This window comes from Sphaerodactylus townsendi, linkage group LG08, assembly GCF_021028975.2.
Source record: "Sphaerodactylus townsendi isolate TG3544 linkage group LG08, MPM_Stown_v2.3, whole genome shotgun sequence".
Classification (NCBI taxonomy): domain Eukaryota; kingdom Metazoa; phylum Chordata; class Lepidosauria; order Squamata; family Sphaerodactylidae; genus Sphaerodactylus; species Sphaerodactylus townsendi.
In genome coordinates, this window is record NC_059432.1 from 69,232,297 (window position 1) to 69,257,679 (window position 25,383).

The 25,383-nt window shown below is 42.1% G+C and overlaps 1 protein-coding gene across 1 annotated transcript in view; it reads right to left on the reverse strand.

The window, feature by feature from the left end:
- Positions 1-2,049: 2,049 nt before the first annotated feature.
- Positions 2,050-25,383, reverse strand: part of EHHADH (enoyl-CoA hydratase and 3-hydroxyacyl CoA dehydrogenase) — a 28,494-nt gene continuing 5,160 nt past the window's right edge. The window contains exons 3-8 of the mRNA XM_048506425.1: positions 23,786-23,889; positions 21,189-21,364; positions 18,915-19,026; positions 17,686-17,790; positions 12,695-13,036; positions 2,050-4,980 (exon numbers count right to left, since the gene is read on the reverse strand). Coding sequence (XP_048362382.1) covers positions 3,710-4,980; positions 12,695-13,036; positions 17,686-17,790; positions 18,915-19,026; positions 21,189-21,364; positions 23,786-23,889 — 2,110 coding nt within the window. The 3' untranslated portion in view covers positions 2,050-3,709. The remainder of the gene's footprint in view (positions 4,981-12,694; positions 13,037-17,685; positions 17,791-18,914; positions 19,027-21,188; positions 21,365-23,785; positions 23,890-25,383) is intronic.

The following is a 25,383-nucleotide window of genomic DNA, read 5'->3' on the forward strand; positions in this document are numbered from 1 at the left end:
AAGAGAATAGCATGTGGTTTGCAATACGGTTAGAGTTAGATATGCAGGGCAATCCAGCTGTGTGGAGAGGATAGAGAAATTAATCGAAATCACCTTCTCCGCTTGCTTCTTCACAAGCACTGCTGTGGGGTTGCTAGCCTCATTTTGGTTCAAAGAAAAATAGAACCAGTGAATAAACACTATATTATAGAAATTTATTAAAAACTCTTTTGACAGATCGTGAATGGCCTTGTCCAGTTCTCTTGGTACTGTGAGGATATAAACAGCTGCGTGTGCCAGTATGAATGTAGCACTGAGCTTCTCTCTGGAGGTTTGGTATTGGTGAGCGTAGCAAGAAAAGTCGACGCTTTTCTCTCTGTTGGCATGCTGATTCTCTCCTGGCTCTCCTTCAGTCTTTGAAACATACCCGTGGGCTAAACTGCTAATGGAAGAAGAGTGCATTGACTTAACTCTATCTAAAAATTTTGTGCAGCTTGCATAAGTATTGGGCGATTGTGCAGAGAACCTAGGAGCTTCAGTGCCAACAGCAAAAATTTCCATCGTTTGGATAAATTTCATTAAACAAATCATAGCATCAAAAAAGGGACGTCCAAAGTTACTTGTGGAACCCAAGTGGCTTACTTCTACTGCTCGCATCTCACATAATGTTGTATTATGTAACAGAACAGCATACTTCTCATCGTTACTGGTATGTGACCTGCGCTCTGGCTTTGGTTATTAAAATATTTAGTTTCATTTCATGATACAGTTTGCAACGATTCTGCTAATACACAAAGCATTGATTTTAAATACTATCATTAACACAAGGAGATTATTTGGAAGCATTTGCTAATACAAATGCTGCAACTTGTAACTGGACCAACTATGATGAAACATGTATATATATGTCCCGGCTTGAGCTGCCAGGCAGAGATATCAGGTTACAGCAGGGAACTGAGTGCAGTCCGAGAGTCAGCATCAGAAGTCCAATCCGAGGGTCAGAATGCACAGAATCCAACAAATCAGAGGAAGCATTGCAGCAGTCACGAGCTTTGTTGCATCCAGGCTGGGAAATTCTGTGAACCTGCTTGATATAGGATCTTCTAGCATGTTCGGCTTCATCCTGTGAAGACTCTGGCTCCCCCTGCTGAAAGGGTGCCTTCTCTGAGCTAGCAGGTGTGCGCTTCTTCGTTTAACAAGCAACAATTCCTTCTGTCTCTGCCTTTGCTGACATGTGGGCTCAGGCGAGCTAGGTGCTTGAGTTTCTGCAGTTGGAGCAGGACTGGATGCACGGTCTGCTTCTGCAGGCACTTCTGGCTCCAAGGTTCAACCTGGCTATTGTTCACCCTGCAGGGGCCCTGGCTGCTCCAAGCCCAGCCCTTGTTGGTTCCCAACCTGGTCTGGACTTACTGGGCTCTGTTCATCTCCTGAAGACTCATTGCTCTCCAGGGGATGGCCCATGTCAACATGGCAGATTCCCTCATATATTGCAACTACTTTCACTTCCATTGTATCAGTAGCTCTTTGACCTTCTGAGACTTGACTGGGGAACAGTCCACGGATCTAGTGTCCAAGAGAGGCTGTCTGTGCCATCTTGCACAAGATGTTTCCATCATAAAGAAACCTTCAAACCCTCTCTAGAAAGCTGGCATCATCTACTCTTCCATAGCCAGACAGGCACCAGAACTTGATTACTGACTCTGTTTGCTAAAATATTAATACCCCATCTTTCCTTGTGGTTCAAGATAGCCTACAATAATAGTTAAACATTTCTACTGGTGGTTAAAACCAAAATACAATAATCCCAAACTTTCCCTCCCCCCTTATAAGATGCCTGCCAATTCTGAGATCTCCTAGTTTAAAAAAGATTATGCTGGAATGATTTTGTTAGTTTTTTAAAACAGAAAACACTGGACTCTTGTTTACTTTGCTGCAGCAACAGACTTACATGGGTATCCTCATGGATTCTCTATTATTAACAGATAATTGGGCTTTTTTGCGTATGTGTGTAAAATTAATTTTGAAGATATGAGTGTAAGACAAAGACAGGATATTACAACAACGCACGTGGATAATTAAAATAGGTTTATTTAGGAAAAATGTTGCAACCGTGATTTTTATTTTTTATTCATCTTCAGAAGCAATTGCTGAAAGGTTTAGATCATCTGAGGCTTCCCCGTTGTCTGAGGTTGGGGAGGCATCTCTAAATTCCAATATCAAAGGCCACACAGATTAAAATAGTTCTATTTCTGAAGACCCTCTTTGTCAGCAGCATCACTGGTATCTGTGGATGCTTGCCTTCGAGCATGTCTAAATATTATGTTCCTCAAAGACAATAATCTCATACTTTTTATTATAGCTGCATAAGAAGCAAGCAGAAAGCACAACTGGATGATTTTAGACATATGAGTTTTAGAAAGTTTGTAGGTTTATTCAAAGGAAAGGCATTAATATTTACAATAGGGAGACAACAGGAAGTGAGTTGTCTGAGACATCACTGGCTACAAGTTACATGTCATAATCAGCACACAAAGTAAAAGCAGAGATCTGCTCCTCAGCTTTTCTCCCCAGGAGTCTGAAGGCTTTCTTCTCTCTGCAGCATTTTAAAGCAGTTACTTTCACATACTAGCTGACATACATTATCTGGGACCCAGGAAGGATCATCATTGAGTTTATCAGATGTATTATTTTTAATTGATGATATGAAACTGATTGTTATTTCCTGCGAGGGTGCAGTTTTGAGCATTGTGGTTTGACCAGCTGTTTTCCTCTTTTTGTAACAGCCAGCAACTAGCCAAAGCTATGCAGTTCAAGCCCTAGAGAGGTTAAAGGTAGATGGAGAAGTAGCTTTGTACTTTCTCTATAAGGTAGCGATTTATACCACTTCACTTGCAGATCCCAAACTATCTACTGTGGATTTGTATGAAGCTAAGGAACACGGTCTTATATAAGACCCCTTGTGGATCTGATCCATCTGGTATAGTAGTCTGTTGCTACAGTGGTCAACCAGATGCCCCAGGTGGTCATCACAGTGGGCTCAGAGGCAAAAACCTTTCCCTAATGCTATCCTCCAGCAATCAGAGGCCCCTTCCGCACACGCAAAATAATGCGTTTTCAAACCACTTTCACAACTGTTTGCAAGTGGATTTTGCTATTCCGCACAGCTTCAAAGAGCACTGAAAGCAGTTTGAAAGTACATTATTCTGCATGTGCGGAATGAGCCAGAGGTATACTGCCTCTAAACATGGATATCAAATTTAGCCACCACTAAATCCAATATCCTTCATGAATTTGTCTGATTTGGTAAATCAATGGGAGGTAAATTTCCTTCAGAATCTTCGTTAACAGACTGCTAAATCAGATGATGCAAAATTAGGGACATGGAAGGAAATAATAGATGTAGGGAGCTATAGGAATCTCAGGGTACTGTGATCACTATGCTTTTAAACTCGATTTTTTTCCTTTTCATTTTACTTTCAACGCTGAGCTCTTTGCGCAAAAACCATAAAAAGATTAAAAAGGCCCTGGGTAACTACAGGAGACAGGAAAGTGGACTATCAGGCAAGACCTCTCCAGCAGTATTTCAAGAAGTAGTATACAGTAAGGCACATTTTGTTCTTTGCAGTTGAATCAGAAAAGGTAGAGACATTGTTCTACAATGGGCTATATTTCTTTAGATTGGACTATAACTCCAAGAATACTTAATCCAAAAACATAAATTGCAGTGGGATTACAGTTTACTGTTCTGAGACCCCACTAGTGATGACCACTCACTCACAGGAGGACTACCCAAGGCTACAAGCTTCCGCAGAAGAGGACTGGGCTGCAGTGATGGTATATCAGGATTAGCCTCTGCGTACTTTTGCAGTTTTGCAAGAACAACAGATAAACCGACCTCAGAGGCATAAAACATAGGGCCCCCCCTATGTCTGGGCCAGCCATAGCCATTGATATAGATAGTATCAATGGCTTCTGGACATGAAGCTATTCCATCAGACAGTATCTGGAAACCCTCATTAACAAGGGAATAGAGACAGCGCTCCAAGATTTCATCCTGTGTTATAGTGCGGGTTGTAATATTATAGGTATTCCTATAGTCGGCAAGGAAACCATGAAGCCATGGGTCTGACTTGGGGACCCTTCCACCAGGTTTATCATATTGATACCATCCCTTGCCAGTTTTCTGCCCATATCTCCCTTTCTCACATAAGAAATCAAGGAGTGGGCTGTATCGTCTGCCACCTCGCTTGCGAGGAGGTGTGCTAAGAGGCAGGCTGGCTCCAGTCAGGCCTTGCTCTTTTCTTAATCTCCAACCAATGTCAAGCCCTGCGAGATCTGATACCTGGAAGGGCCCCATTTTAAAACCAAATCCTTCCAGAGCTTGGTCTACTTCTTCAGGAGTACTGCCCTCTTCTATGAGGAAATGTGCTTGGTCCCGAAAAGGACCCAACAATCGGTTCCCAACAAAGCCAAAACAATTCCCTACTACAACCCCAATTTTCCCCATAGCTTTGCCTAGGCTCATAGCCGTGGCAATGGCAGTAGGGGATGTATGCTGACCATAGATTACCTCCAGCAATTTCATTACATGAGCTGGTGAGAAAAAATGGGTACCAATGACCTGGTGTGGATGGCGAGTGACAGCAGCAATCTCATCAATGTCAAGACATGAGGTATTAGTACACAGAAAGGCCTCAGGTTTGCAGACTGTCGATAACTTGTGAAAGATCTTCTTCTTCAGCGCCATGTCTTCAAAAACAGCCTCAATAACCAGATCTACATCTTGCAGGGCATTAAAATCCAGTGTGAAGTGGAGCAGGCCAGGCTTATGGACATCCAACGTTTGACCGCTCTGTTGCATTCTTAAAGCTTCACGATCTAAGAGAGCCATCACAGCTCCTCTTCCTTGCTCTAAATTATTCTTATCCTGCTCCATAGCCACAACTGCAATCTTTGCCTTCATCAAAGAGACCACGATGCCTCGGCCCATTGTTCCCAACCCTTTTGGTTCAAAGAGAGAGAGAGAGGCAAAGGAAAAGAAATAATTAAAAACGTTTTGGTGCTTAATGCTAACAATCAAGAGCTTTCATATACTCCTGAAGAGTCAAATTCAAATTAATAATGTTACTAAAGGGGTCAAGCAGAGAAACTACTACAAGGATTAAGATAGAAAGCATTCACACAGTAGTTGCTAGATCTCAAGAAGGTTTTCCACGTTATAAAGTAATACAAAGAAAGAACTGCACACAACCAGTCCAAAGATCAGGGGGTTCTGGTTTCAGAAAAGTCCCATCATTTTCCCTTTCAGGCACAGAAGCTCTGGTAACAAAATCATTGAGAACATGTGCGGAGTGCCTTTAACTTATCTGTAATAGTGAAATCCTATGCATCCTTAATTAGAAGTACTTCCTTATTCAATAGGACTTTTTCTCAAATAAGTGTGTATAGGATTGCAGCTTGAAAAATGTTTGGTTTTCTTTTGTCAAGGAAGTTTGTATTAAAGGAGACGCTCCAGACTTTTGTCTTAAGTATATACTGTACATAAGTATGTATGTTGAACAACTGTGTTATTGGAGCTACTGCCCTTCTCACACTAGGAAAAGGCTGAAGGAAAATGCTTTTTCTCTTCAAACTTCCAGAGAAGCTTCTGCAGCAAAAAGATTTAAGTGTGAGACGCACATGTACTTGTGTGACTCCTCCTTTCCACGCTTTCACCCCTTATTAACAGAAAATGGCTGCTACTTCTGGTGGTTTTTTTTAAAGAGAAGGGTGAAATTGACATTAAAAACCAACAGATATTGGATTCATTCTATGACGTAGGCTTGAATCTGAAGCAGTGCGGGGAACGATGGGTGAAGACAGTACACTAATTCATTCAGGCTTTTGTAGCCATAAATATTTCTTCATGTGAAAGAGTCCCTGACTGATCAGTTTTTCCCCTTCTCCTCCCTTCTCTCTGGCAAAGAAGAACATTTAATACAAATTGAAGGGCACATAGTACGAAAGTAAAAAACTAAGCTGTACCTGTTGAATGAATACCTGTTGAACAATCACAAGCAGCCCTGACTTAACTCCTTGTGGGCTGCAGTCCACTTGCAGAAAATAAGGCAGAGTGTTGGTAATCATCACACACCCACCCCCAGCCCAACCCCAACTGTGCCAGCATCAACTTCAAGCTGGCGCAGATCTGCAGGGTGCAAGCTCTTCCAGGTCAGACGGCGCAGAATTAAGCACCCACCCACTCCCTACTGGACCCTCCCTGCCGGTGTAAGAGCCGATTCACACCCCCCCCAGCTGCCCCCCCTCCAGATTGGGCTAGTTAGTTTCACAGGTATTTGTCCCAACATGTTTTCTCTTGCCCTGATTGCTACTAGTATATTTCTATTTTTCAGACCTAGATTTATTATTTTTTTCAAGAAAAATGTACTGGTATCTGTTTTTCAGTTCTTTTTTTAGGATATAAGATTGTACTGTATTCTCTGCTACTACCTATGCAGATGTTCTTTTTTTTTTTTTTTAAAAAAAGAGAGGGTCCAATACAAAATTATTGTAAAGATCTGATATAAGCCATTATATGAGCCAAGATCTGATATGAGCCTTATAAAATAGGAGAGTGTTTTTTTCTATTTGTATTGGGGGGAGTGGCTGGGATTGAGATTATATTGCCAAATATAAGGAAACCCCCACTAAATTCATGACAGAGTCAAATTGTAGGTATACAGATTCATTACTTTCATAGACATTACACTACCATAACTCTCACAGAGATTGTAGAGAGAACATTACCCATAAAGTATATTGTGCAACGAAAACCATAACCTGTTTCTTAAAACAAGTGAGGACTTGTACTTTGCGGCTCTTGCTGTCCCCATATTTGCTTGTTTTTAGCATTTTCAGTGAAGCTTCTAATTCACAATATGGCATGAACTAAAAAAGGTGAACTAAAAAAGGTGACAATTTAGAGGTGCCTCGATAATGTTTAGAAATTAAACAGTGGCTTAATATTGAGAGCCTACATTATAGGTAAACTGATTGTATTTGGCATCATCTCTGCTCTCCGTGGCAAAGGCAGCATAAAACATAAAGGCTTTAAATAAGATCACTGAATATAAACTATCACCCAGTGGTCAAATTGTTTTTTTTTAACTATCTATTCTATCTTGAGATGTGGTTCATGCTGCCAATACTATTGGCTTTCACTCCTTCTGGAAAGACTGCCTCTAATGAACCATCATTAGTATTGCTGCCAAGTGGGGACCACCTGCACCAGTTACATAAGTCCTTAGTTCACATCATATGGTAGCTCCTCAAAGAGACTGGGATAAAGCTTTCTCCTGTTTCTTCTCATGACAACAGGACTTAGAGTCACTGGATTCTAGTTTTCACAGACTGAGGTTTGCTGAAGGACTCAAAACTGCGCGAGAAACACACTAAAAAACGCAGAACACAGATCATCCATTTTACAAATGCGGGCTGTTTAGTCAGATGAAGACAAGCAAATCAAAGGATTAAAAAATTAATCTAAAAGCAGGTTTATGAAGAAGGGTTGAAATTATGTCATCAGTAAACAAGATCATTTTCTAATATCACAGGTCAAATAAGGTACTAACATTTCCCACCAGCTGTCTGTGCAAGTGACTTGACAGAAATTGCACCCTCAAGCACAGAACGTGTGTAATATGCCTTAACTTGAATGGGGAATCAATTTTAGGCCTGCATCCACCCTTTTCAGACAGACAAATGAACAAATTTTCAGGCTCTGAACATGATTCTTCCTATTTCCAATAACAGACTGCTGTGCAGAGTGTTGACTGGTTGGCCCTTGGGACAATCACAAAAACACTTTCTCCCTTGTCCCACCCAGGAGCAAAGATCTATAAAAAGTGGATCCACTTTTTTAATGCATAATATAAACATGTAACTACATAGGTGAAGACACCTGGAATTGAAAAAAAAAATCTTCAAAGCAGTGGGGAGGAGCCCATGTTGAAGCCAGAGCCAGCGATGTGTAACAATACAAGAAGAGATACAGCAGAAAAACTTGCAGCTACTTCTGTAAGAAATATACTTCTTTGCGCAGTTATAGATAATAACTGATGGAGAAACTGTTTTGTAATTATCTTTTCTCAACTGATATATCTTTATTTGTTACTATAACCTATCATTAGGTGCCACTGTTTCCATGTATATTAAAAAAATTATGAAGCCAAGAAAGCTCTAGTGACACTGTTGGGCTAAGTAACACCCAGGCATGGCCCAACACTGCATCAGAAGCCCAGGCTGGGAGCAGGCCCAGAAGCCCAACTGAGGCCCCCTTGGAGGCCCCCTCTGCCCACTTGGAGGAATAACAGGGAAAAGGGGCCCAGCCTGGCTAGGAAGGAAAGGGAGGAGTAAGTGGGCTGGATAAGGGCTCTTAAAGGCTCTGAGGGAACAGCCAAAGGAAGGGCCAGGGGCAGAGCCCAGATTTGGGGGAAGGGAATTAAGAGGATGAGGGCCCGGATGTCCAGGGAGGATACTCCCATTTAGTTATGACCCGACTCATAACACCTTAGCCTTGGGAAAGGGCCGCTGAAATGCAGCTGTACTCAGGCGCCCTGTCTGACTGAAGCTGGAGGAAGGGCTCCTTAGACCCTGTAGGGGCATTCCGGGCAGTGTTCAAAGGCTCAACACGGACATTTTGGCAATATCAGTGAGTTTCAACTTCATACCACTTTTACGTTTACTGTTAGTATATTTCAGGCTACATTTAGATATTACTGTCCTTATAAATGAAAACTGTTCTTTTGTGTTTCTGTACAAAGAAATAGAAGATGGACTGAATCAATTTATTAGCTAGCTGAGCACCAGAAATACTCAAGTAACCATCAATCATGCCAAATTCATTCTAGTAATGCCTTAAAGCACTTTTATTCAGTTTGCTTGAAGCAACTAAGCCAGTTTGTAACAATATACATCAACCCATTGTATAATTGTAGAAGATTTCTTATACAGAATTTAATCAGCCTGAAATATCCGACAATATACTCCTGATTATTTATGTGCAATTTAAGTGTGGCTTATTTGAAGGTTTGCGGTTGTTTCTGTAGAATATACAAATAAGGTTCCAATGTGTGAAACAGATGTTGGCAGATGTTAGGGCCGTGGTGGTGAACCTGTGGCACTCCAGATGTTCATGGACTACAATTCCCATCAGCCCCTGCCAGCATGGCCAATTGGTAAATCGAGGGGAGGTAAATTTCCATGCTGGCAGGGGCTGATGGGAATTGTAGTCCATGAACATCTGGAGTGCCACAGGTTCGCCACCACTGTATTAGAGCTTCCATGACATGATCGCTTCAGGATTAGTATTAACTTGGAGAATGCCTCTTCTGGCTAAACTAGTCCTGCTCAGTTCCATTCCAATGATAATTCAGAGTGAATATTTCTGGCGTGACCTGTATTTCCATTATAGACAATAATTTTACATATGTGTCACTCATCTTGTAGCACACCTGCCACTCATCCCTTCCCACAAAGTTCAAAAATGGTCCCCTCACTCCAAAGCCCATGCAGTAATGCAGATCAGGCAGACACACATTGAGTCCGGATGCTCAAAAAACAGCAGACATCTCACATGTACTAAGCCTCAGGCTCCATGCAATTTTCTATGACTGTCATTTCTCCAATGAATGAGTTCATAGCAACTTAAGGGTTCAAGCTTCTTGGCAGATTTAACTTGCTAGTCAAGGATTTATGTACTACAGGGGTATGAATCATGCAGAGAACTATAATTAAGATCGGAAAGAGAAAGGGGTCATTTGGAGACACATTCCTCAAGGCTGCCTTGTGCAGAGATGAGTTTGCAGGGGGCTCAGATTGCACAGGCTGTAGCAAACCACATCCTGTATCTAATAACCAGTGTGTGTATGTGGTGTGTCTCTGTGTGTGTACAGAGACTCAATAGCTGACACTCTCTTAAAATCAAAGGGGATATTGCTGAGGGCTGGGCTACTTAGAGAATAGTCTCCCACTGAGTACACCGATCAATATGCAGAACAGCAAGGGGCTGTTGAGAAATATGTGCAGTGCATCAAAGAGTTTTATTTCAGCTGCCTTTATACAAAATTAATGAATGCATTATCTTCCAGAAAAGCGGGGTGGGGGAGAAGGGGGAAGAATAGAACATTGCAAAATAGAAAGAGCAGAACACTATGAGATGAAAGCTTCTTAAAAGGCAACTGTAAAAGGAAACATGTTCACATTATAACATCCCTGAATGATTAGGTATGTTTGTAAGTTGAAAGAGGATACAGTTTTAAATCCGGCAACCTTCAGCTGAGCTTCTCCTTAGGGTGGCCAGAGGCAAAGGAGGACAAGCCCCGTTCCTGTATCTTTAATGTCCGTGTAGAAAACGGAATGTCTGCCTAATGCATTGTGCCAGATAAAAATCCCCTCTTCTGTATATATTGCTGCTTTCAAAAATCATCACATTAGAAAGAAAAAAAATTAGTTTGGCAGAGTAAAAGCTTTTCCTTTGCCCAGCCAATACGAAGCCTTATTCTACTAGTTTTACAGATTCATCACAGATGCAGCAGAGAGTCAGTTCAGATATCATACCAAGTCACAATTCATGCTACGCGTGGTTACACATGACTTCAGAATCAACAAGCCAGACCCCTGGGTTTCAACCTCTTCACAGTGTGCTACAGCATAGAGTCAGGAGTGAACACCAAAACTTATACCAATGCACTACAACAATTGTGTGGGGTGTTTATGTTTATATTTATTTATTATGGTGAGACCTCATATGTGTCACTTCCTAATATACCACTGGCAACAAATAGTGTTTGGGCTGCAGAAATGCTATGGATTATTGCTCAACATGTCAATTATCAGTAACAAATGGGGAACTTGAAAGGACTTGTGGGGACATCTCATTTTCCCCTCCCCCACTGTTTCCTCTTTCAATTCCTGAAAGGCCCCAAAGCCTCTTCCTTTTTCTTGCTTCTTTCTCTCATTCCCACCCACCAGGCAACCTACCTTTTTCTGCCTTTTGACTTCAGCCTTCCTTACTTCCTCTCCTCTCCTCTCCCCAGAAATCTTTTCCTGGAAAAATTCTGGCCAAGTTGCATGGTGCTGATTGAGTCTGCCCCAGGGAATCCACAAAGACTTGTGTGTGTGCGTGTGTGGGGAGGGGAGGAAACACTTCTCTTCTCTCTGCACCACTCACCAATTTCCTCTTTCCCTCCCCTTGACACCCCCATAGCCTCACCTGTCCGTGCTTCCTTCTCTCCTTCCCACCTACCAATCTTTGTATAAAGATCTGTCTTGTCTATTCTTAAGTGGCCACAGATTTTGACATATTCAACAATAGATACAGAGGTGTTAAGTTAGTGTCTGGCACAGGCCTCACAGACTTACCAAGGAGGCTGGTGGGCTTCCCAGGGTCCAGGCTGGCCTCCAGGCAGATGACGCCATGGCATCTGAGGCCCCTGCAGCTGTTTGCAACAACCAGGGAGCAGGGAGAAGCAGTCTCATTGAGACCACTGCAGCAACCCTGGGGGTGGTGGTGATGGATGGATGGATAGCTGCCATTGCCCCTGCCTGAGACTTGGGTTGCCCAGGCTTCTTTAAGTGCAAGCAGCTGTATCACTGCCAAAACCACCACTGCCTCTGCGAGGCTGGTTTGCCTCTAATGAGACAGAACTAGCACTAACCTCAGCCCTACCAAGTCGGCAGGGACAGGCCAATTCAGGCAGGCACATGCTTTGACTCAAGGACTCCAAGGCTGAGGAAGGGGGGTGGTCAGCAAGACACCAAGGGAGAATTAAGTGGGAGTCCCAACCAGTTGGGTGGGTGAGACAAGGTGGGTGGGTTCAGCCTGTCTGGGCCATTGCCCCCCCCCACTCCATAGGCAGGAAAGACACCCCAACTCCCAGGGAGGGCTGGGAGTGGCTGATGGGAAGATGTGGTCTTCTCTGGGGGAGAGAATCTAAGGAAGGACCCTGGAACATGCTGAGGAAGAGGCTGGCTCAGCTCACGCTGTGAGAGGGTGGAATTCAACAGGAAGGAGGAAAGAGGAGATGCAACCCCTCCCTTCATTCTAAGGCCTTGTAGGACTGCTGGGCCAGCAAACTGACCGAGTTGCAGGCCAGGACTCAACACAACCCCTGCAAGAGCTCCACAGTTGTATATTTTCAGTTATGCAAACAGGCGATCTTTTGCAGTGAACTTGGACATAGTTTGGCTATTCAGTTATAAAAGGTTTCCAGTCCTTACTAATTCATTTTTTCCCTATAGAGCATTTAAAAGTTCGAGCCAGATTTGGCATGATGTCTGAACTGAGTTAATGGCCTTTGGTACTTGGATACTATGAAAGGCAGATTTTGTTTTGTACCTTCAGTTGTTGTGCAGAACTGAGAAAGGAAGCCAAGGCAGAGAGGATAACAGGATTTTTTCCCAATAGGATGGCAGCCATGTTATCCCTCTAGGACTTTCTACCTTTGAGTCTGGGAAACATCCCGGAGATTAATAAGAGAAAGAGTGACTCCAGAGGAACTTCAAGTTAGCTTTCTTTCATCCAGAACAAAGAATGCTTAAGACTGAACAGGGAGACAAACAGGAACTTTAGAGCAGCTAAGTGGTCCCTGGGTAGGAAGCCAGACTTGCACACCTACTGAGATTCTTTTTCTTAGCCTTATTTTCGCAACCACAAAGAACAACTCATGAGACTCACCTATCACAGCTGCCCTCTGGATTGGCTTAGGAGCAGCAGTTTTCCAGGATGCTCCACTGGGCAACGTCCATTTCTCCATGTTTCTTTGTGCAAAGAAGGCATATTGCAATGCCTTAGCCTGGCCCGAAGACAACAGGAAGTGAAAGAGGTCTCTCTCTTTGCGCAGTCCCTCCTCAAAGGGCAAATGCAAGGAGGCCACTACAGCTTGGAAGCACATTTCTGGTGCAAGATACCCACGGGCCTGCTTCTTCACTTTCACCAGTGCCTCTTTAATGATGGCATCCATGTTGGGTAGGCTGGGAATTTGTTTCGAGCAGAGCCTGTGAAGTCCCACTGGATGATCTATGAGGGAAAGAGATATTAAATCAGTCTGTATCTTCTTGTGACAAACTAAAAGTCAATTTAATATCCTTTAATACAAGGGAAAAATAGGGCTAAAAGATTTGTTTCTTAACATGGTTGCTTAGGATAAAATTTTACAGAGTACAATGGAATGTACTCCCAGGTACAAAAAAGAAGTGTGTCTGTGTTGCATGCTTTGCAGAGTTTAAAGAGTAGGGAATATGAGAGAACTCAGGTTGGAGAATTCTATCCACTTGCAAAATGAAAGCAATAGCCTCCATATAAAATATAATAGTATATAACATGAGATAGTCCATGTTGCAGTAATAGCAAACATTATAAAGAAGAAGAGGTGGATTTATACCCCCCCTTTCCTATAGGAGACTCAAAGGAGCTTACAAACTCCCTTCCCCCCTCACAACAAACACCTTGTGAGGTAAGTGGGGCTGAGAGAGCTAAGAAGAACTATGACTAGCCCAAGGTCACCCAGCTGGCGTGTGTTGAGTGTACAGGCTAATCTGAATTCCCCAGATAAACTCCACAGCTCAGGTGGCAGAGCGGGGAATCAAACCCCATTCCTCCAGATTAGAGTACACCTGCTCTTAACCACTACGCCACTGCTGATCCTTCTATAGGCCTTCACATTTATTATATTGCTGTGAGCCTCAGAAAGAAAGGCCAACATTATCTTCTCCATATTGCAGTGGGGTTGGGGCTGAAAGAAACTGGTCTTCCTAAGGACACCTACTGAGTCTGTAGTAAAGGCAGCATCTGAACCATGGACCCTCAGATTAGTTCATTAGCTATTGGCCATTTTGCAGTCCAGAACTAGAACAATATGCATCAAAAGATCTAATTAATAACCTGTAAACCCACTGTTGGCGAAGGTAGCATGATCTAGGATGCAAGAATGCATCTAGAAGCAGAAAAAAGCTCCAGAAAGTAAGAACATATGTTTGGTCAGAAAACTGCCAGTTATCACTTACCTGGTCCTTCTGAGGAAAGTACTTTGATGAAGAGAGCCTATGGTTGCTATGGTATCGACTTTAGTTAAGTGTCTTTCCACCTTCTAGTTTGGCACTTAGTGGTAAATTACACATTCACAACACGAAGGTCTAACATCTGCCTTTGACTATATGAACATTATAACTCATGCTTTGCCTTTAGCAGTCCGCATCTTCCACACAGATGGGCAGGGGATCATCTCCACAGTGAGGACTCCAGCAGCCTAGTTTGGTACATGAGTATACTTGATCTCCAAAGACGTTCCATGCAAATAACCAACCAGGATACCAGTGTTGTTTGGGGGTTGGATTAGGATCTGGGAGACTCAGCTTTGAATCCCCCCCACTCTGCCATGGTGCTCACTGGGTGAAGCATGGCCCATCACATATTTGCAGACCAACCTACCACGTACAAGTATTGTAAGGATAAAATGGAGGAGAGGAAAATGATGTAAGCCATTTTGGATCCAACAGGGCAGAAAGGTGGGGTATAAATGAAGCAAATAAATTAAATAGCGAACAGGTATTATTGGTCCTTCTACAGGATTGTCTCAAAGGAAATTAACTGCAAATCTACCCATAGGAGTTGCAGACATATTATGGAAACATGATGAAGGTCAGATCTGCTCTTTTTGATCCTTCTCTGAAACGCACTGGTTAATGAAATTTCTGGCTTTGTTTTGTTGTAGGCAGAATGCGGACAATGACTGACACTGACGCACCTATTTGTTAAATTCATATCTCATTGTTTCTATAAGGAGAGAAGAAGGGTATGTTTATTTTAGTGTACCTTAGATTGAGGCAGAATGATACCCAGTGAGCTTCAGGGCTCTCCAGTGGTTATCTAAACTCGGCTTCCCATCTCAAAACCCAACATCCTCACCACTAAATCACACTGCAGTTGCAGAATGTGCTCAGTGAAGAACCGTGAAAGGAAAAAGGTGCTACTGGACTCGAATCTAATTGTATGACGTCACATTTAAAATAAACCAACAGCTATTGATTGATACAAAGATGAACAGCGTACACACTTTGTGGTATAACGGCACAACCCTCCATGGAAACAGCCAGCTAACATTTCCTTCTGTAAGCGGGAGCTGAATGCAATGATATTTTTCAGGGTTTGGTGCCATCAGGTGGACAAACAGCAAAAACCATTTGATGTAAAGATATTACACATTCAGTTCTTTGCTCATAAGGTTCATAATTGTGCGAGCTGCACATGGCTAGAGGGATCTGTTAAAAGTTAATGGAAAATCAGTGGCCCAGCCTGGAGCTGTGCTGTGTGAAGCGTGGATCTTTAGGAAATGTATGACTGCCACAATAGTTTTCAAAGAAGCAATGTGTCGATTTCATTGAAGAATGTGTCAATTTCTGTACGATTTTACAAAGTGTAGGACAATATAGGTTTTTTTTTTTAATGTACTTAAAGTCTTTAACTATGGGTACTGTATTTTGCTCACTTCTTTAAACTGATCGTGTGACTGGATCATTGAATTCAGTGCGAACATCATTTTTTGCCCATTGTGTTTATGTCACAACTGTCAATAATGCTCCTTGGGTACCAAGTTTAGCAATGTGTTGGCAGTAACTCTGAATATATACATTTTCTTGAGGTAACTGAACCAAATAAAATAGTATTCAGAAATTCAGTCAGGCCTAAATTGCTCCTATGGGATCTGGCTAGCTTTTTCTTTACTTCCAAGTCACTGCACAATAAACGTCTCATTGTCAGCGGAGAAGTGAGCAAACAAATGTTTAGAAAATGCTTTTCACTGCAAGTGGTAGAGGAGGGCAGTTGATGTATGTTAAACAATAAGAAGGAATTCATAACTACAAGATTAGCTCAGCAGCATAACAGGTGTTCTGATAAAGTTATGTAATCTCTTTCCTCAGAAGGCTTCAAAAGAAAGCTTAAGGAAGGTTCTGTCAGGGATGCTTTCTATCAAACTTGCATGATTTGTGACATATCAAGTAAACATCAACCATAAATAATGTTGAGTGGGCCTACCAGCCAAGTGCATGACACTCCAATATTTCTGCAGAACCAAAAAACCAACAAAAATAAGAGGATTTATGAAGTTCCTAGTGGATCACCATGTCTTATGTGGAAGGCTGCACTTGTCTTGGTGGTCTTAGAATGATATGGGCATGATATGTGGACTCAGCACAGAAGCCTAAACCTAGGCAAGCCAGTAAATCTCTTCCACCTCTATGATAAACACAAAAAATAAGGTTGCGTTAAGATGAGCAAAGAGAAGGCCTTCACTCCATTACATCGTATTCTGATGTACAGAAAAACTGCTTTAATAATAGATAAAGAATTGGGTTTCTTGGGTAACCACACTTAGCTGTGGCATTTCAGATGCTGTGCTCCAAACTTCCAGGTTGCTTTTGGTGAAAGGTTGATGTTTTGGCCCTTTGCCTACAAGAGTTTACACTACAAATTCTAGATTTTGGCTGCCTGAAGAACTTAACAGCATTACCGGCATTCAGAAGCTGTAGTATTGCTACTGCCATTGCTAGTATGTTTGTTTTGTTTGTCACACACAGTATGTTTGTCACATACTGACAGGCTGAAGATTCATACAGACTTCCAAGATTTATTTTAATCTGGCTCCTGATAAAGACTCGGTGGCAATGGGCCCAATGATCAGCTAGCCAAAAGCCATTATTGAGTTTGTTCTCCATTGTGTCATATAAACTCTCAGCACTATTTGTTATTTGGATGTGTGACACATTAACCAGTCCTGACCTGGATGGTCCAGACTAGCCGGACTGCATCAGATTTCAGAAGCTAAACAGGCTCAATCCTGGCACGTATTTGGATGGGAGACCTCCAAGGAATACAAGGATTGTGATGCAGAGGCTGGCAACAGCAAACCACTTCTAAACATTCCTTGCCTTGAAAACCTTGCTTGGGGTCGCCGTGAGATGTGACTTGAGGGCAAACAAACAAAATGTGTTAACCAGGATTTTTCAAAAGGAGACAGAGCTGGTTCTCCATCCAAGCTGTGGCCTTGGGCAGCATAACAGGAGGGCACTGATATGTTCTGGGGCTTCATTTGCTTCCAGCTGGTGGTGGAACGGAAAGGTAGGGGCACTGGCAGCATTGTTGAGTGCACTTTGTTTCCCACCAGTGGAGGTAAAGGAAGTAGCCCTTAGCTGCCTCCCAGGCCCATGCCACTGCAGGCAAGGTCTGACCTAAGCCTCAGCATCACGGAGTTCATCTTGTTCCCAGCTGTGATGCTGCAGGAAGAGGCAATGAAGTGGTTTATGTGCACGGAGCAACAAAATACTTTGTACCAGCCTTGTACAGGGATGTTGCGACCTGGTAATACAGTCTTTAATCTTTTAACAGTCCTGTGTATCATGTCCTTGCAAAAATTGACTGTATTTTATAAAAACAAATCCTTAAATATTTGTTAGTCCCCCACCCCCCTCTGGCATTTTTTTTCCTTTCGGGTTGTAATCAGGTAGGCTGGTTCCAGCCTCTTTACCTACAGTTTTTGAGAAATTACAGGAAGCATAAGCCAAACAGTTGAATTCATGAAAACCTCATTTCTGTCCCCCCCCCCCATATAACAGCTTCAGTTTTTGCCTTTTGCTCCTCACTGCTGCTCTATGATAAATAAGGATTCTTACCAGACATTCTTTCTGCAAAACGTATTGCCGCTTCAACCGTATTTTCTTCTACAATTTCATCAATGATTCCCAGTTTCAGTGCTTCAGCAGCCCATATGTGCCTTCCTGTCATAAAGCAGTAAGACCTTTTGAATTCACTGTTCACTCATATCCTACCTGATAATCAACCGGCTTAAGGAAAGCTTGTGGAATGTATTTATCACTAGTAGAGAAAACTAATTTCTGAATTGTTTAATGCGTCATGTTAATACTTATGCCTTGTTTCAGATTTCTGCCATCCAAATCCTGTACTGTTTATTGGATCTCCCATCCTGTGGACTGTATTGACTTACTCAGTGTAACTTGCCTTGCATCTCAGAAAGAACTGTAGACGATGTAAGTAAATAAATGAATAAACCATTCCTCAACCATATTGGGGACTGCTAGGTTGCAGTGGGCCTAATAGGACAGAATACTGTGTGGCCTCAGTACACGGATTCCATCAGCAAGTCCCAGGCACCTCACGTTCTGCATCCCCACTGCAACTTCCTGGAAAACAGAGCTATTGGCCGACCTTGCTTGTTGCTGTCTTGCTGCACTGCCGCCGCCGACAATCAGAAGGTGATACTGCAGATGCCAGCTCAGCTGAGATGAAGTGACATAAAGGACCATTAAGGTTCTACCAGCTTGGTATAAATGTACCAATGCTAGCCTGGCTCCTCAGCTTGAGCATCTCTTCACTCAAGCACTAGTTCAGTTGATCTTGGACTACTCATTCCAGCTTGACTACTTGCTATCTTCCAGACACACAACCCTAATATAGTTGCAACAACAGCAAAGGATGTAAACTGGATGGCAAGCAAAAGTGACATATAATGAAGCTCCTTGATCCTATTCCCCTTATATGGAAAAGGAGCTGCCTTATACTGAGGTAGTTCAATGGTGCATTTGCCTAGTACTAGCTTAGCAGGTCTTCCCTGCTGTATTACCTGAGATCTTAATGAGAAATGACCGGAACTGAAACTTGGACCTTATATATGCGCATTACTGAGTTACAATCCCTATCTCATATACCACTGCCAATTATTTACGGTATCTTTCAATGACATTGCACACATCCAAGTGGACTTTGTAACATGTGTGTGTGTGACGTTTGTGTGCATACCATCGCATCTAAAGGATAAATTTCGTTGTGCGTGAACAGTGACAATAAATGCTTATGCTTATGCTATGCTTATGCAGAAATGTACCTGTTGTGATGATATCAAGTGATGCAGGTATTCCAATCAATCTGGGAAGCCGCTGAGTCCCACCTGCACCAGGAAGTATGCCCAGTGTCACCTCAGGCAAACCTACCCGTGCCTGCAGCAAAAATGGACAAGAGATATGATCAAACACTTCTGGTCAAGACACAGACAAGGCTCAACCTGTCCCTTCAATCCTTCTAGAAACCTGTTCTGTGTGAGCCCATAATGGAAACAACTCTACTCAGCTTGGAAAAAAGATGGATTTCAGGGGTCAAAACTTGATTTTCATTTTTCTTTTGTATTTACTCCATGCCTTACTTCATGCAACTCAAGGTGGCAGGCATATGATTGTCAGGTGGTTTCTCATCCATGAACTAATTAGAGCCAGTCCTGTTCAGCTTCTGCAAATGGTGGTATCGTGTACCTTCACATATCTTGAATTATTTCTCCTTTTCTCATCTCTAAATTCCTCAATTTAAAATCCATCTGCCTTTACATAAACAGAAAAGGGCTGCTCTAAATACGTCTTATCCCTAATGTCGTCCTGCTGCATGCCTCAATCCCTGAACAAGGAGTACAAGGCCCGATCCCTACTTAATGGATTCTGGGTGAGGAGGACAGCCTTGATAAAAAGGGACGTCTGCTGGATTGCACAGATAGCTGTGCTGCTATTTAAGATGTTTTTGTTCAAACTGAGCTGGGAGAGTAGACTAGCTGTGGAGTAGACTAGCTCTTTTACAAGGAGTAAAGGAAGTAAATAGATTAATTTGTAAAACGTTCTGAAATTGGGGGGAGAGGCGCTGCACTGCTACTCATTTGACTGTGCTTAAAAAGAGCAGTGGATAAGCACTCTATCCAGTTTGCTTTTCTAGTATCTCAGAGAATAACAAACAACCCCACTCTGTTAAAAAAAGAACAGTTTGCAAAACAGCACAAGAGTGTGTGTGTGCTGAGTGGGGGCCCTTGCTTCATCAGTTTTAAGGATACCAAAGATAGTAATAAGTAGGTACATGTAACTTTTGAAGAATCACAAAAATCATTTAAAAATCGCAAGAATGCATCTAAGGCCCCTTCCGCACACGCAAAATAATCCATTTTCAAACCACTTTCACAACTGTTTGCAAGTGGATTTTGCCATTCCGCACAGCTTCAAAGAGCACTGAAAGCAGTTTGAAAGTGCATTATTCTGCATGTGCGGAATGAGCCTAAGTGATGCATCTAAGTGATGTATTTTCCAGATTAAACATTCAGGTCCCTTCTGCATATGCAGAATAATGCACTTTCAATGCACTTTGAAGCTGGATTCAGTGGTGGGATTCTAATTATTCAGCTATTGGTTTGCCCTCCCCTCCCCGCCCCACTGCTGCCCACTGACCTGGCTGCTGCACCCTCCCTTTTCGATGTTGGGCCGGGGAGAGGCGAGGAAAGCCAGCTGCTGTGGCTTGGCCTGTGTGCCACTGGGCCTCTTTCTCGGCCCGGGTGGGTGGTGGCTGCCCTGCTGGAGGTCGCCCAGGCCTCTTGGCCGCTGCTCTAGCTCTTAAGGAGCAACAAGTAGGTGAGTAGAATGTGTCAACAAATAGTAAATTCAAAGTATGTTGCATATTTGTTTGCAACAGATTCTCCCTCGGCTTCCTTACAAAGAAATCTTCATGTGAGTATCCTATTCTTATGGGACACTTGAATATTAAAGACAAAACGTGCGGTGTCTTTTAGTGCATGAATAACTCTATGAATGTATTGCAAGTACTGAGATTTCATGTGATGGAGACAGAATAATCTATTTTTCCCCAGCACATGGTAACTTCTACAATTATCACACACAGGCGTTATTGGAGCTGTGTTGCCCAAAAAGATTAAGGGTACAGAGATTCTTGTAGCTGGCATTCATTTAAGTAAAAATGACTTCGGGATTCTGTTAGACTGAGTGGAAAATCCACCTACACAGATATCATATTGCCTGTTTCATCTAATCTTCTGAGAACTATACAACAATGTAATATATATCATAAAGAAAAGAGTGGCTTTGTGGATCAATGAGAGTGTTTGTGTGATGAAGCAGACGGCTATTTAGCCACACTAAAAATGGCTCCTGCTACTACCTAGGCCTCTTGAGGAATGCAAGTGGCAAAATAAATGCCTCCATTCATAGGCATTCCATTTAAGTAGCTATTGCTTGGGGCTACTTTCTGTACTTGGGCTATGTTTGTAAGTGGCTTGTACTCTAGGTGTATCAATTATTCTTCTGCTGAGCAGTCTATACTTAAAAAAAAAGATTACCTGCACATGTGCAATTCTGTAGTGACAGCCCAATGCCACTTCCAAGCCTCCTCCAAATGCCACGCCTTCAATTGCAGCCACCATTGGTTTGTCACTCTTCTCTATTAAATCAATTACTGACCCTAGACTGGGCGTACTTCCCCGATCAAGGCTGGAAAACATTTTAATATCAGCACCTGAGGAAATTAAACACAACCACGAGAATTGATCTACTACTGCTCCAAATAACCAGCCGCTTAAATAATTCTATAGGCTTGAAAAGGGTGGCCAGCAACAGTCATGGTTTTAAGACTACAAGTTGAGAAAATAGTCAAGTGTGCAACACTGATGCTCCTTCTGCATACAGAAACTGCCTCTTGGGAAAATGGATCCTATATGTTCTTTCTTTAAACGATGTAGAACTTATTGTACGGTGGAGAAATAATATACAACTATTGCAATTATGGTATCATGGATATTTGCTAGACTGAATGTCAAAAATACTTAATGGAGAAGAAGAAGAGTTGGATTTATATCCCCCCTTTCTCTCCTATAGGAGACTCAAAGGGGCTTACAAACTCCTTTCCCTTCCCCCCCTCCCCACAACAAACACCCTGTGAGGTGGGTGGGGCTGAGAGAGCTCAGAAGAACTGTGACGAGCCCAAGGTCACCCAGCTGGCGTGTGTGGGAGTGTACAGGCTAATCTGAATTCCCCAGATAAGCCTCCACAGCTCAGGCAGCAGGGCGGGGAATCAAACCCCATTCCTCCAGATTAGAGTACACCTGCTCTTAACCACTATGCCACTGCTGCTCTTAGTTGAACCTAATTATGTAGAAATGTCTGACTTTCAAAATAATATTTTCACGTTCCAAAAGATGACTATGATCAAATTCTGTTTGGCCTTTGAGAGCAAATGGTTGGCCACTGTATAAAATCATATGCTGAGCTAGATGGACTACTAGTCTGATCCGCCAGGAAATGTCTTCCACCCTCACATTCATCCCAATATTTCAACAATTTGGACTGCCCTCAGTGCATGTGCTGGAACGCAGTTGTAAACTTTAGCTGGCAGAAAGGAAAGGATTGGGAGAGGAAGCCATGAAGCTCTGGCCACAGATCACTCAAGATCTTGCTTAATCTTTTTATTAATTTATTAAATTTCTTTATATTTTGAATGCTCTAAGCCTGGACTCTGGAAACACATCATACCTAGTCATTCTTGTAGGAGTGAAGTGTGTGTGGCAACTAGATGGAACCTTTAAATGGCAGTTCTGGAACAGCTCTAGATGTGCAATTCTGTTTAGCAGGAGACATCACTGGTGGCAGCAGCAGATGCCCAGTTTGTTTTTGACATTTCCAGGCAGTGAGGGAAAGGGGGGGGGGGGCTGGGGCTGGACAGAGACTTGGAATGGCCGCAATGTTTTAAGCTCCCAGGGATCCCCCTCCACCCCAAAAGGAACAGGGATGGAATGGTAGTCTGTTCCTTCAAAGTTCTTATGACTCAAGAATGGGGTGTTGGGGGGAGGATAGGTACACTTTTTAGGGATCTGAAGGCTCAGTCTCCTGGTCAGGCTCCAAGCCCATTATCATAGTATAGTCTATTTAAGTAATTTCAGTAATAAATATACTTTTTCTTTTATGTGCATTGATGTAATTGTATGGATGAGACCCATGGCCTAGATATGTTATGCTTCACACCAGGTAAAATTGTTGTGTGGCCGTTATGCACCTATTGTCAAAGATACTAGTGTTGCCCCATGGAAAACCATCTGTAGGTGCCTTGTAGCAAAAGCTGGAAGAAATTGCTTTTTGGTCTCTGACAATCCTCTTATTAGCTTTTGAAAACTATGCTACTGCATGTGGAAAGTGAAGTACCCTTGTACATGTGTGGTGTTGCAGAATGGCTTAATTGCTGTACTAAATCAAACAGATTGCTCCATAAATGATATAGTGGCACTACAACTGATCTCAATTTCTCCCTATGGGTCTTCAGTGAATTCTGTATATATCTATTCTGAGTTAAATTATCTTCAATGCTCCTTTTGATAAATGTAGAGGAAAAAATTGCTAGTACATTTAACACAAAACTAGATATTCTGGAGGAATTAAAAGCCTCAGATAGAAGGATGAAGAGACATCTTTCATAACATATGATGGGAATTGCAGGCTGAGCTTTGTCTAATGCTGGTCCAGAATTAAAGCTTGGATACAGTGGTAATTTCTATGATGGAAGGGATTTTCATCAGCAGAGCAGGACATTCCCCCATTCCCTTCCTACTAGACTCCTAAATGCGCTCCTTATGCTGTTAGGGTGGAGACACCTCCAGTAACAGTATGTGAGGGACGGAAGTCAGAGTTCTGCAGTATAGAGAGAAATCTGTGAAAATTGCTTCTTCCCTTCTGTCTAGAGAAATCATTTACTGGATAAAAGCCCATATACATACACAGACATCTCCATCAATCACCTTTGACATTTAATTAATCTACTAATATTTTAAGTTAATATTGGGCAATTGAAGGTAAAGCAACAGCATCAGAGCATAACTGTAACACTTCATAATCTTTTGTAGGAGCAAGAAACAGATACATACACAAGTATGAATTTGAAGGCTCTTACCTGCACTGAATTTGCCATTTGCACCACAAATTACAACAGCTTTCACAGTGGGATCAATATTGGCATGCTTCACTTCTTGCTGTAAAGCCAGTAATGTTTTAGCACTGTAACAAATTAGAGAGTTGCTTTAAAAACCATGGTTGTATGTATGTCTACCAGCTGAGGTTGTATGTATGTCTACCATAAAACAAATCCCCTAAAGCATTCTCACATTGAGAGTTCAAATAAATTACAAGATCTAAATGGGATATATCAGTGCTGGCTCCATCTGTTTCAGTCCTTACCGCAACTGAGAAAAGCCTCCCAGCATTCTGAAGGACCAAGGCTGTTCAAGGACATAGAAATGTGTCCTCAACCAATCACATCTGTAAATCTCAGAAGCTTGACTTGCTCTGGAGCTTCATGATAGATGAATTGGATCCAAAGAACGATGACAAGGAAAATAGTGGGTAGTGCTATTCTGCAAGAGTTTGCACCAGAATTCACAACAGGTAGGTTTCATAGCAGTTCTTGGCCTCCCACTTTAACCAACTATTGCGCAAGCTGCTATACAATCCCTTGCACAAACTCAATTTTCTTTTACAACATTCTCTCCAAGTCTTAGTGATCATTTCTCCAGCTTTAAAAAAAAAGTACGTGTCTGCAATTGCTTATTATTGCTATGCCAACTGACCAGAATAGGAAAAGTAGTTGCTCTGCTGTATTCCTTGATCATTATCTTCTCATTCCAGCCCTTCAAACCCTTCCCCCAGAATTTCTTCCATCCAGAATTTCTAACGATCTTGTTAATTTCATCCATCTCAGCTATTAATAACCTTGTTTGTTTAAGCTGCTTCTGCAGTGTCAACTTTTGAGCAGTCTTCACTGCATTTTTATGTACTGTTTCCTTGGTAGGCTTCAGTTTATCCTCTACCCTTTTGTTTACATCAATCTTCTAAAATAAATTTAACACATGACATTACTAAGGATGCAGAGTGCTGCACATTCTGCAGACTAAGTGACCTACCTCTAGAGGCCACTAAAACCACAGCAAACTCTTCATAACAAAGGCTGATCTAAGAAAAGTACAAACCTAATATTTTCACCAAAAGTTTAAAAGCTGATTCATCTCTTTTAGCTCCTGCACTTTGTTTGCCAAACCCATTAACATTACTTTCATTAATCATAACTGCTTCAGGCACTGAGGATGTAGTTGGTAGCTTGTTTAATATCAGCAGCTTGAAAGTTGCCTGATTCACAGTCTTGTAATATGAAAGACATTTACACAACACAAGTAGCAAAACAGTACTGTGTGATGTAACCACTAGTAAATTAGTAGCAGCTTTGTTTGGTAGGTGAATATAGTACAATTTTCATCACACTATTTCCTTCATAGTGTAGGCCTGTCACTCCGCTGCAGAAAATACAAGATTTCCTTTGTTTTTGTTTGTTGTAATCCTTAAAACGTTTAGGCATTAGAAAAGCCATTTTATCTCAAGTAAAAGGCTGGTTAATTTTTGCTTGACTTAAAAGGCTTCCTAAGAGTCACCTGAAGTTAGCATTTCTCTCAGGCATTCATTTTATATAGATCTGCTTCTATCTTTTTGCATAATGCAGTT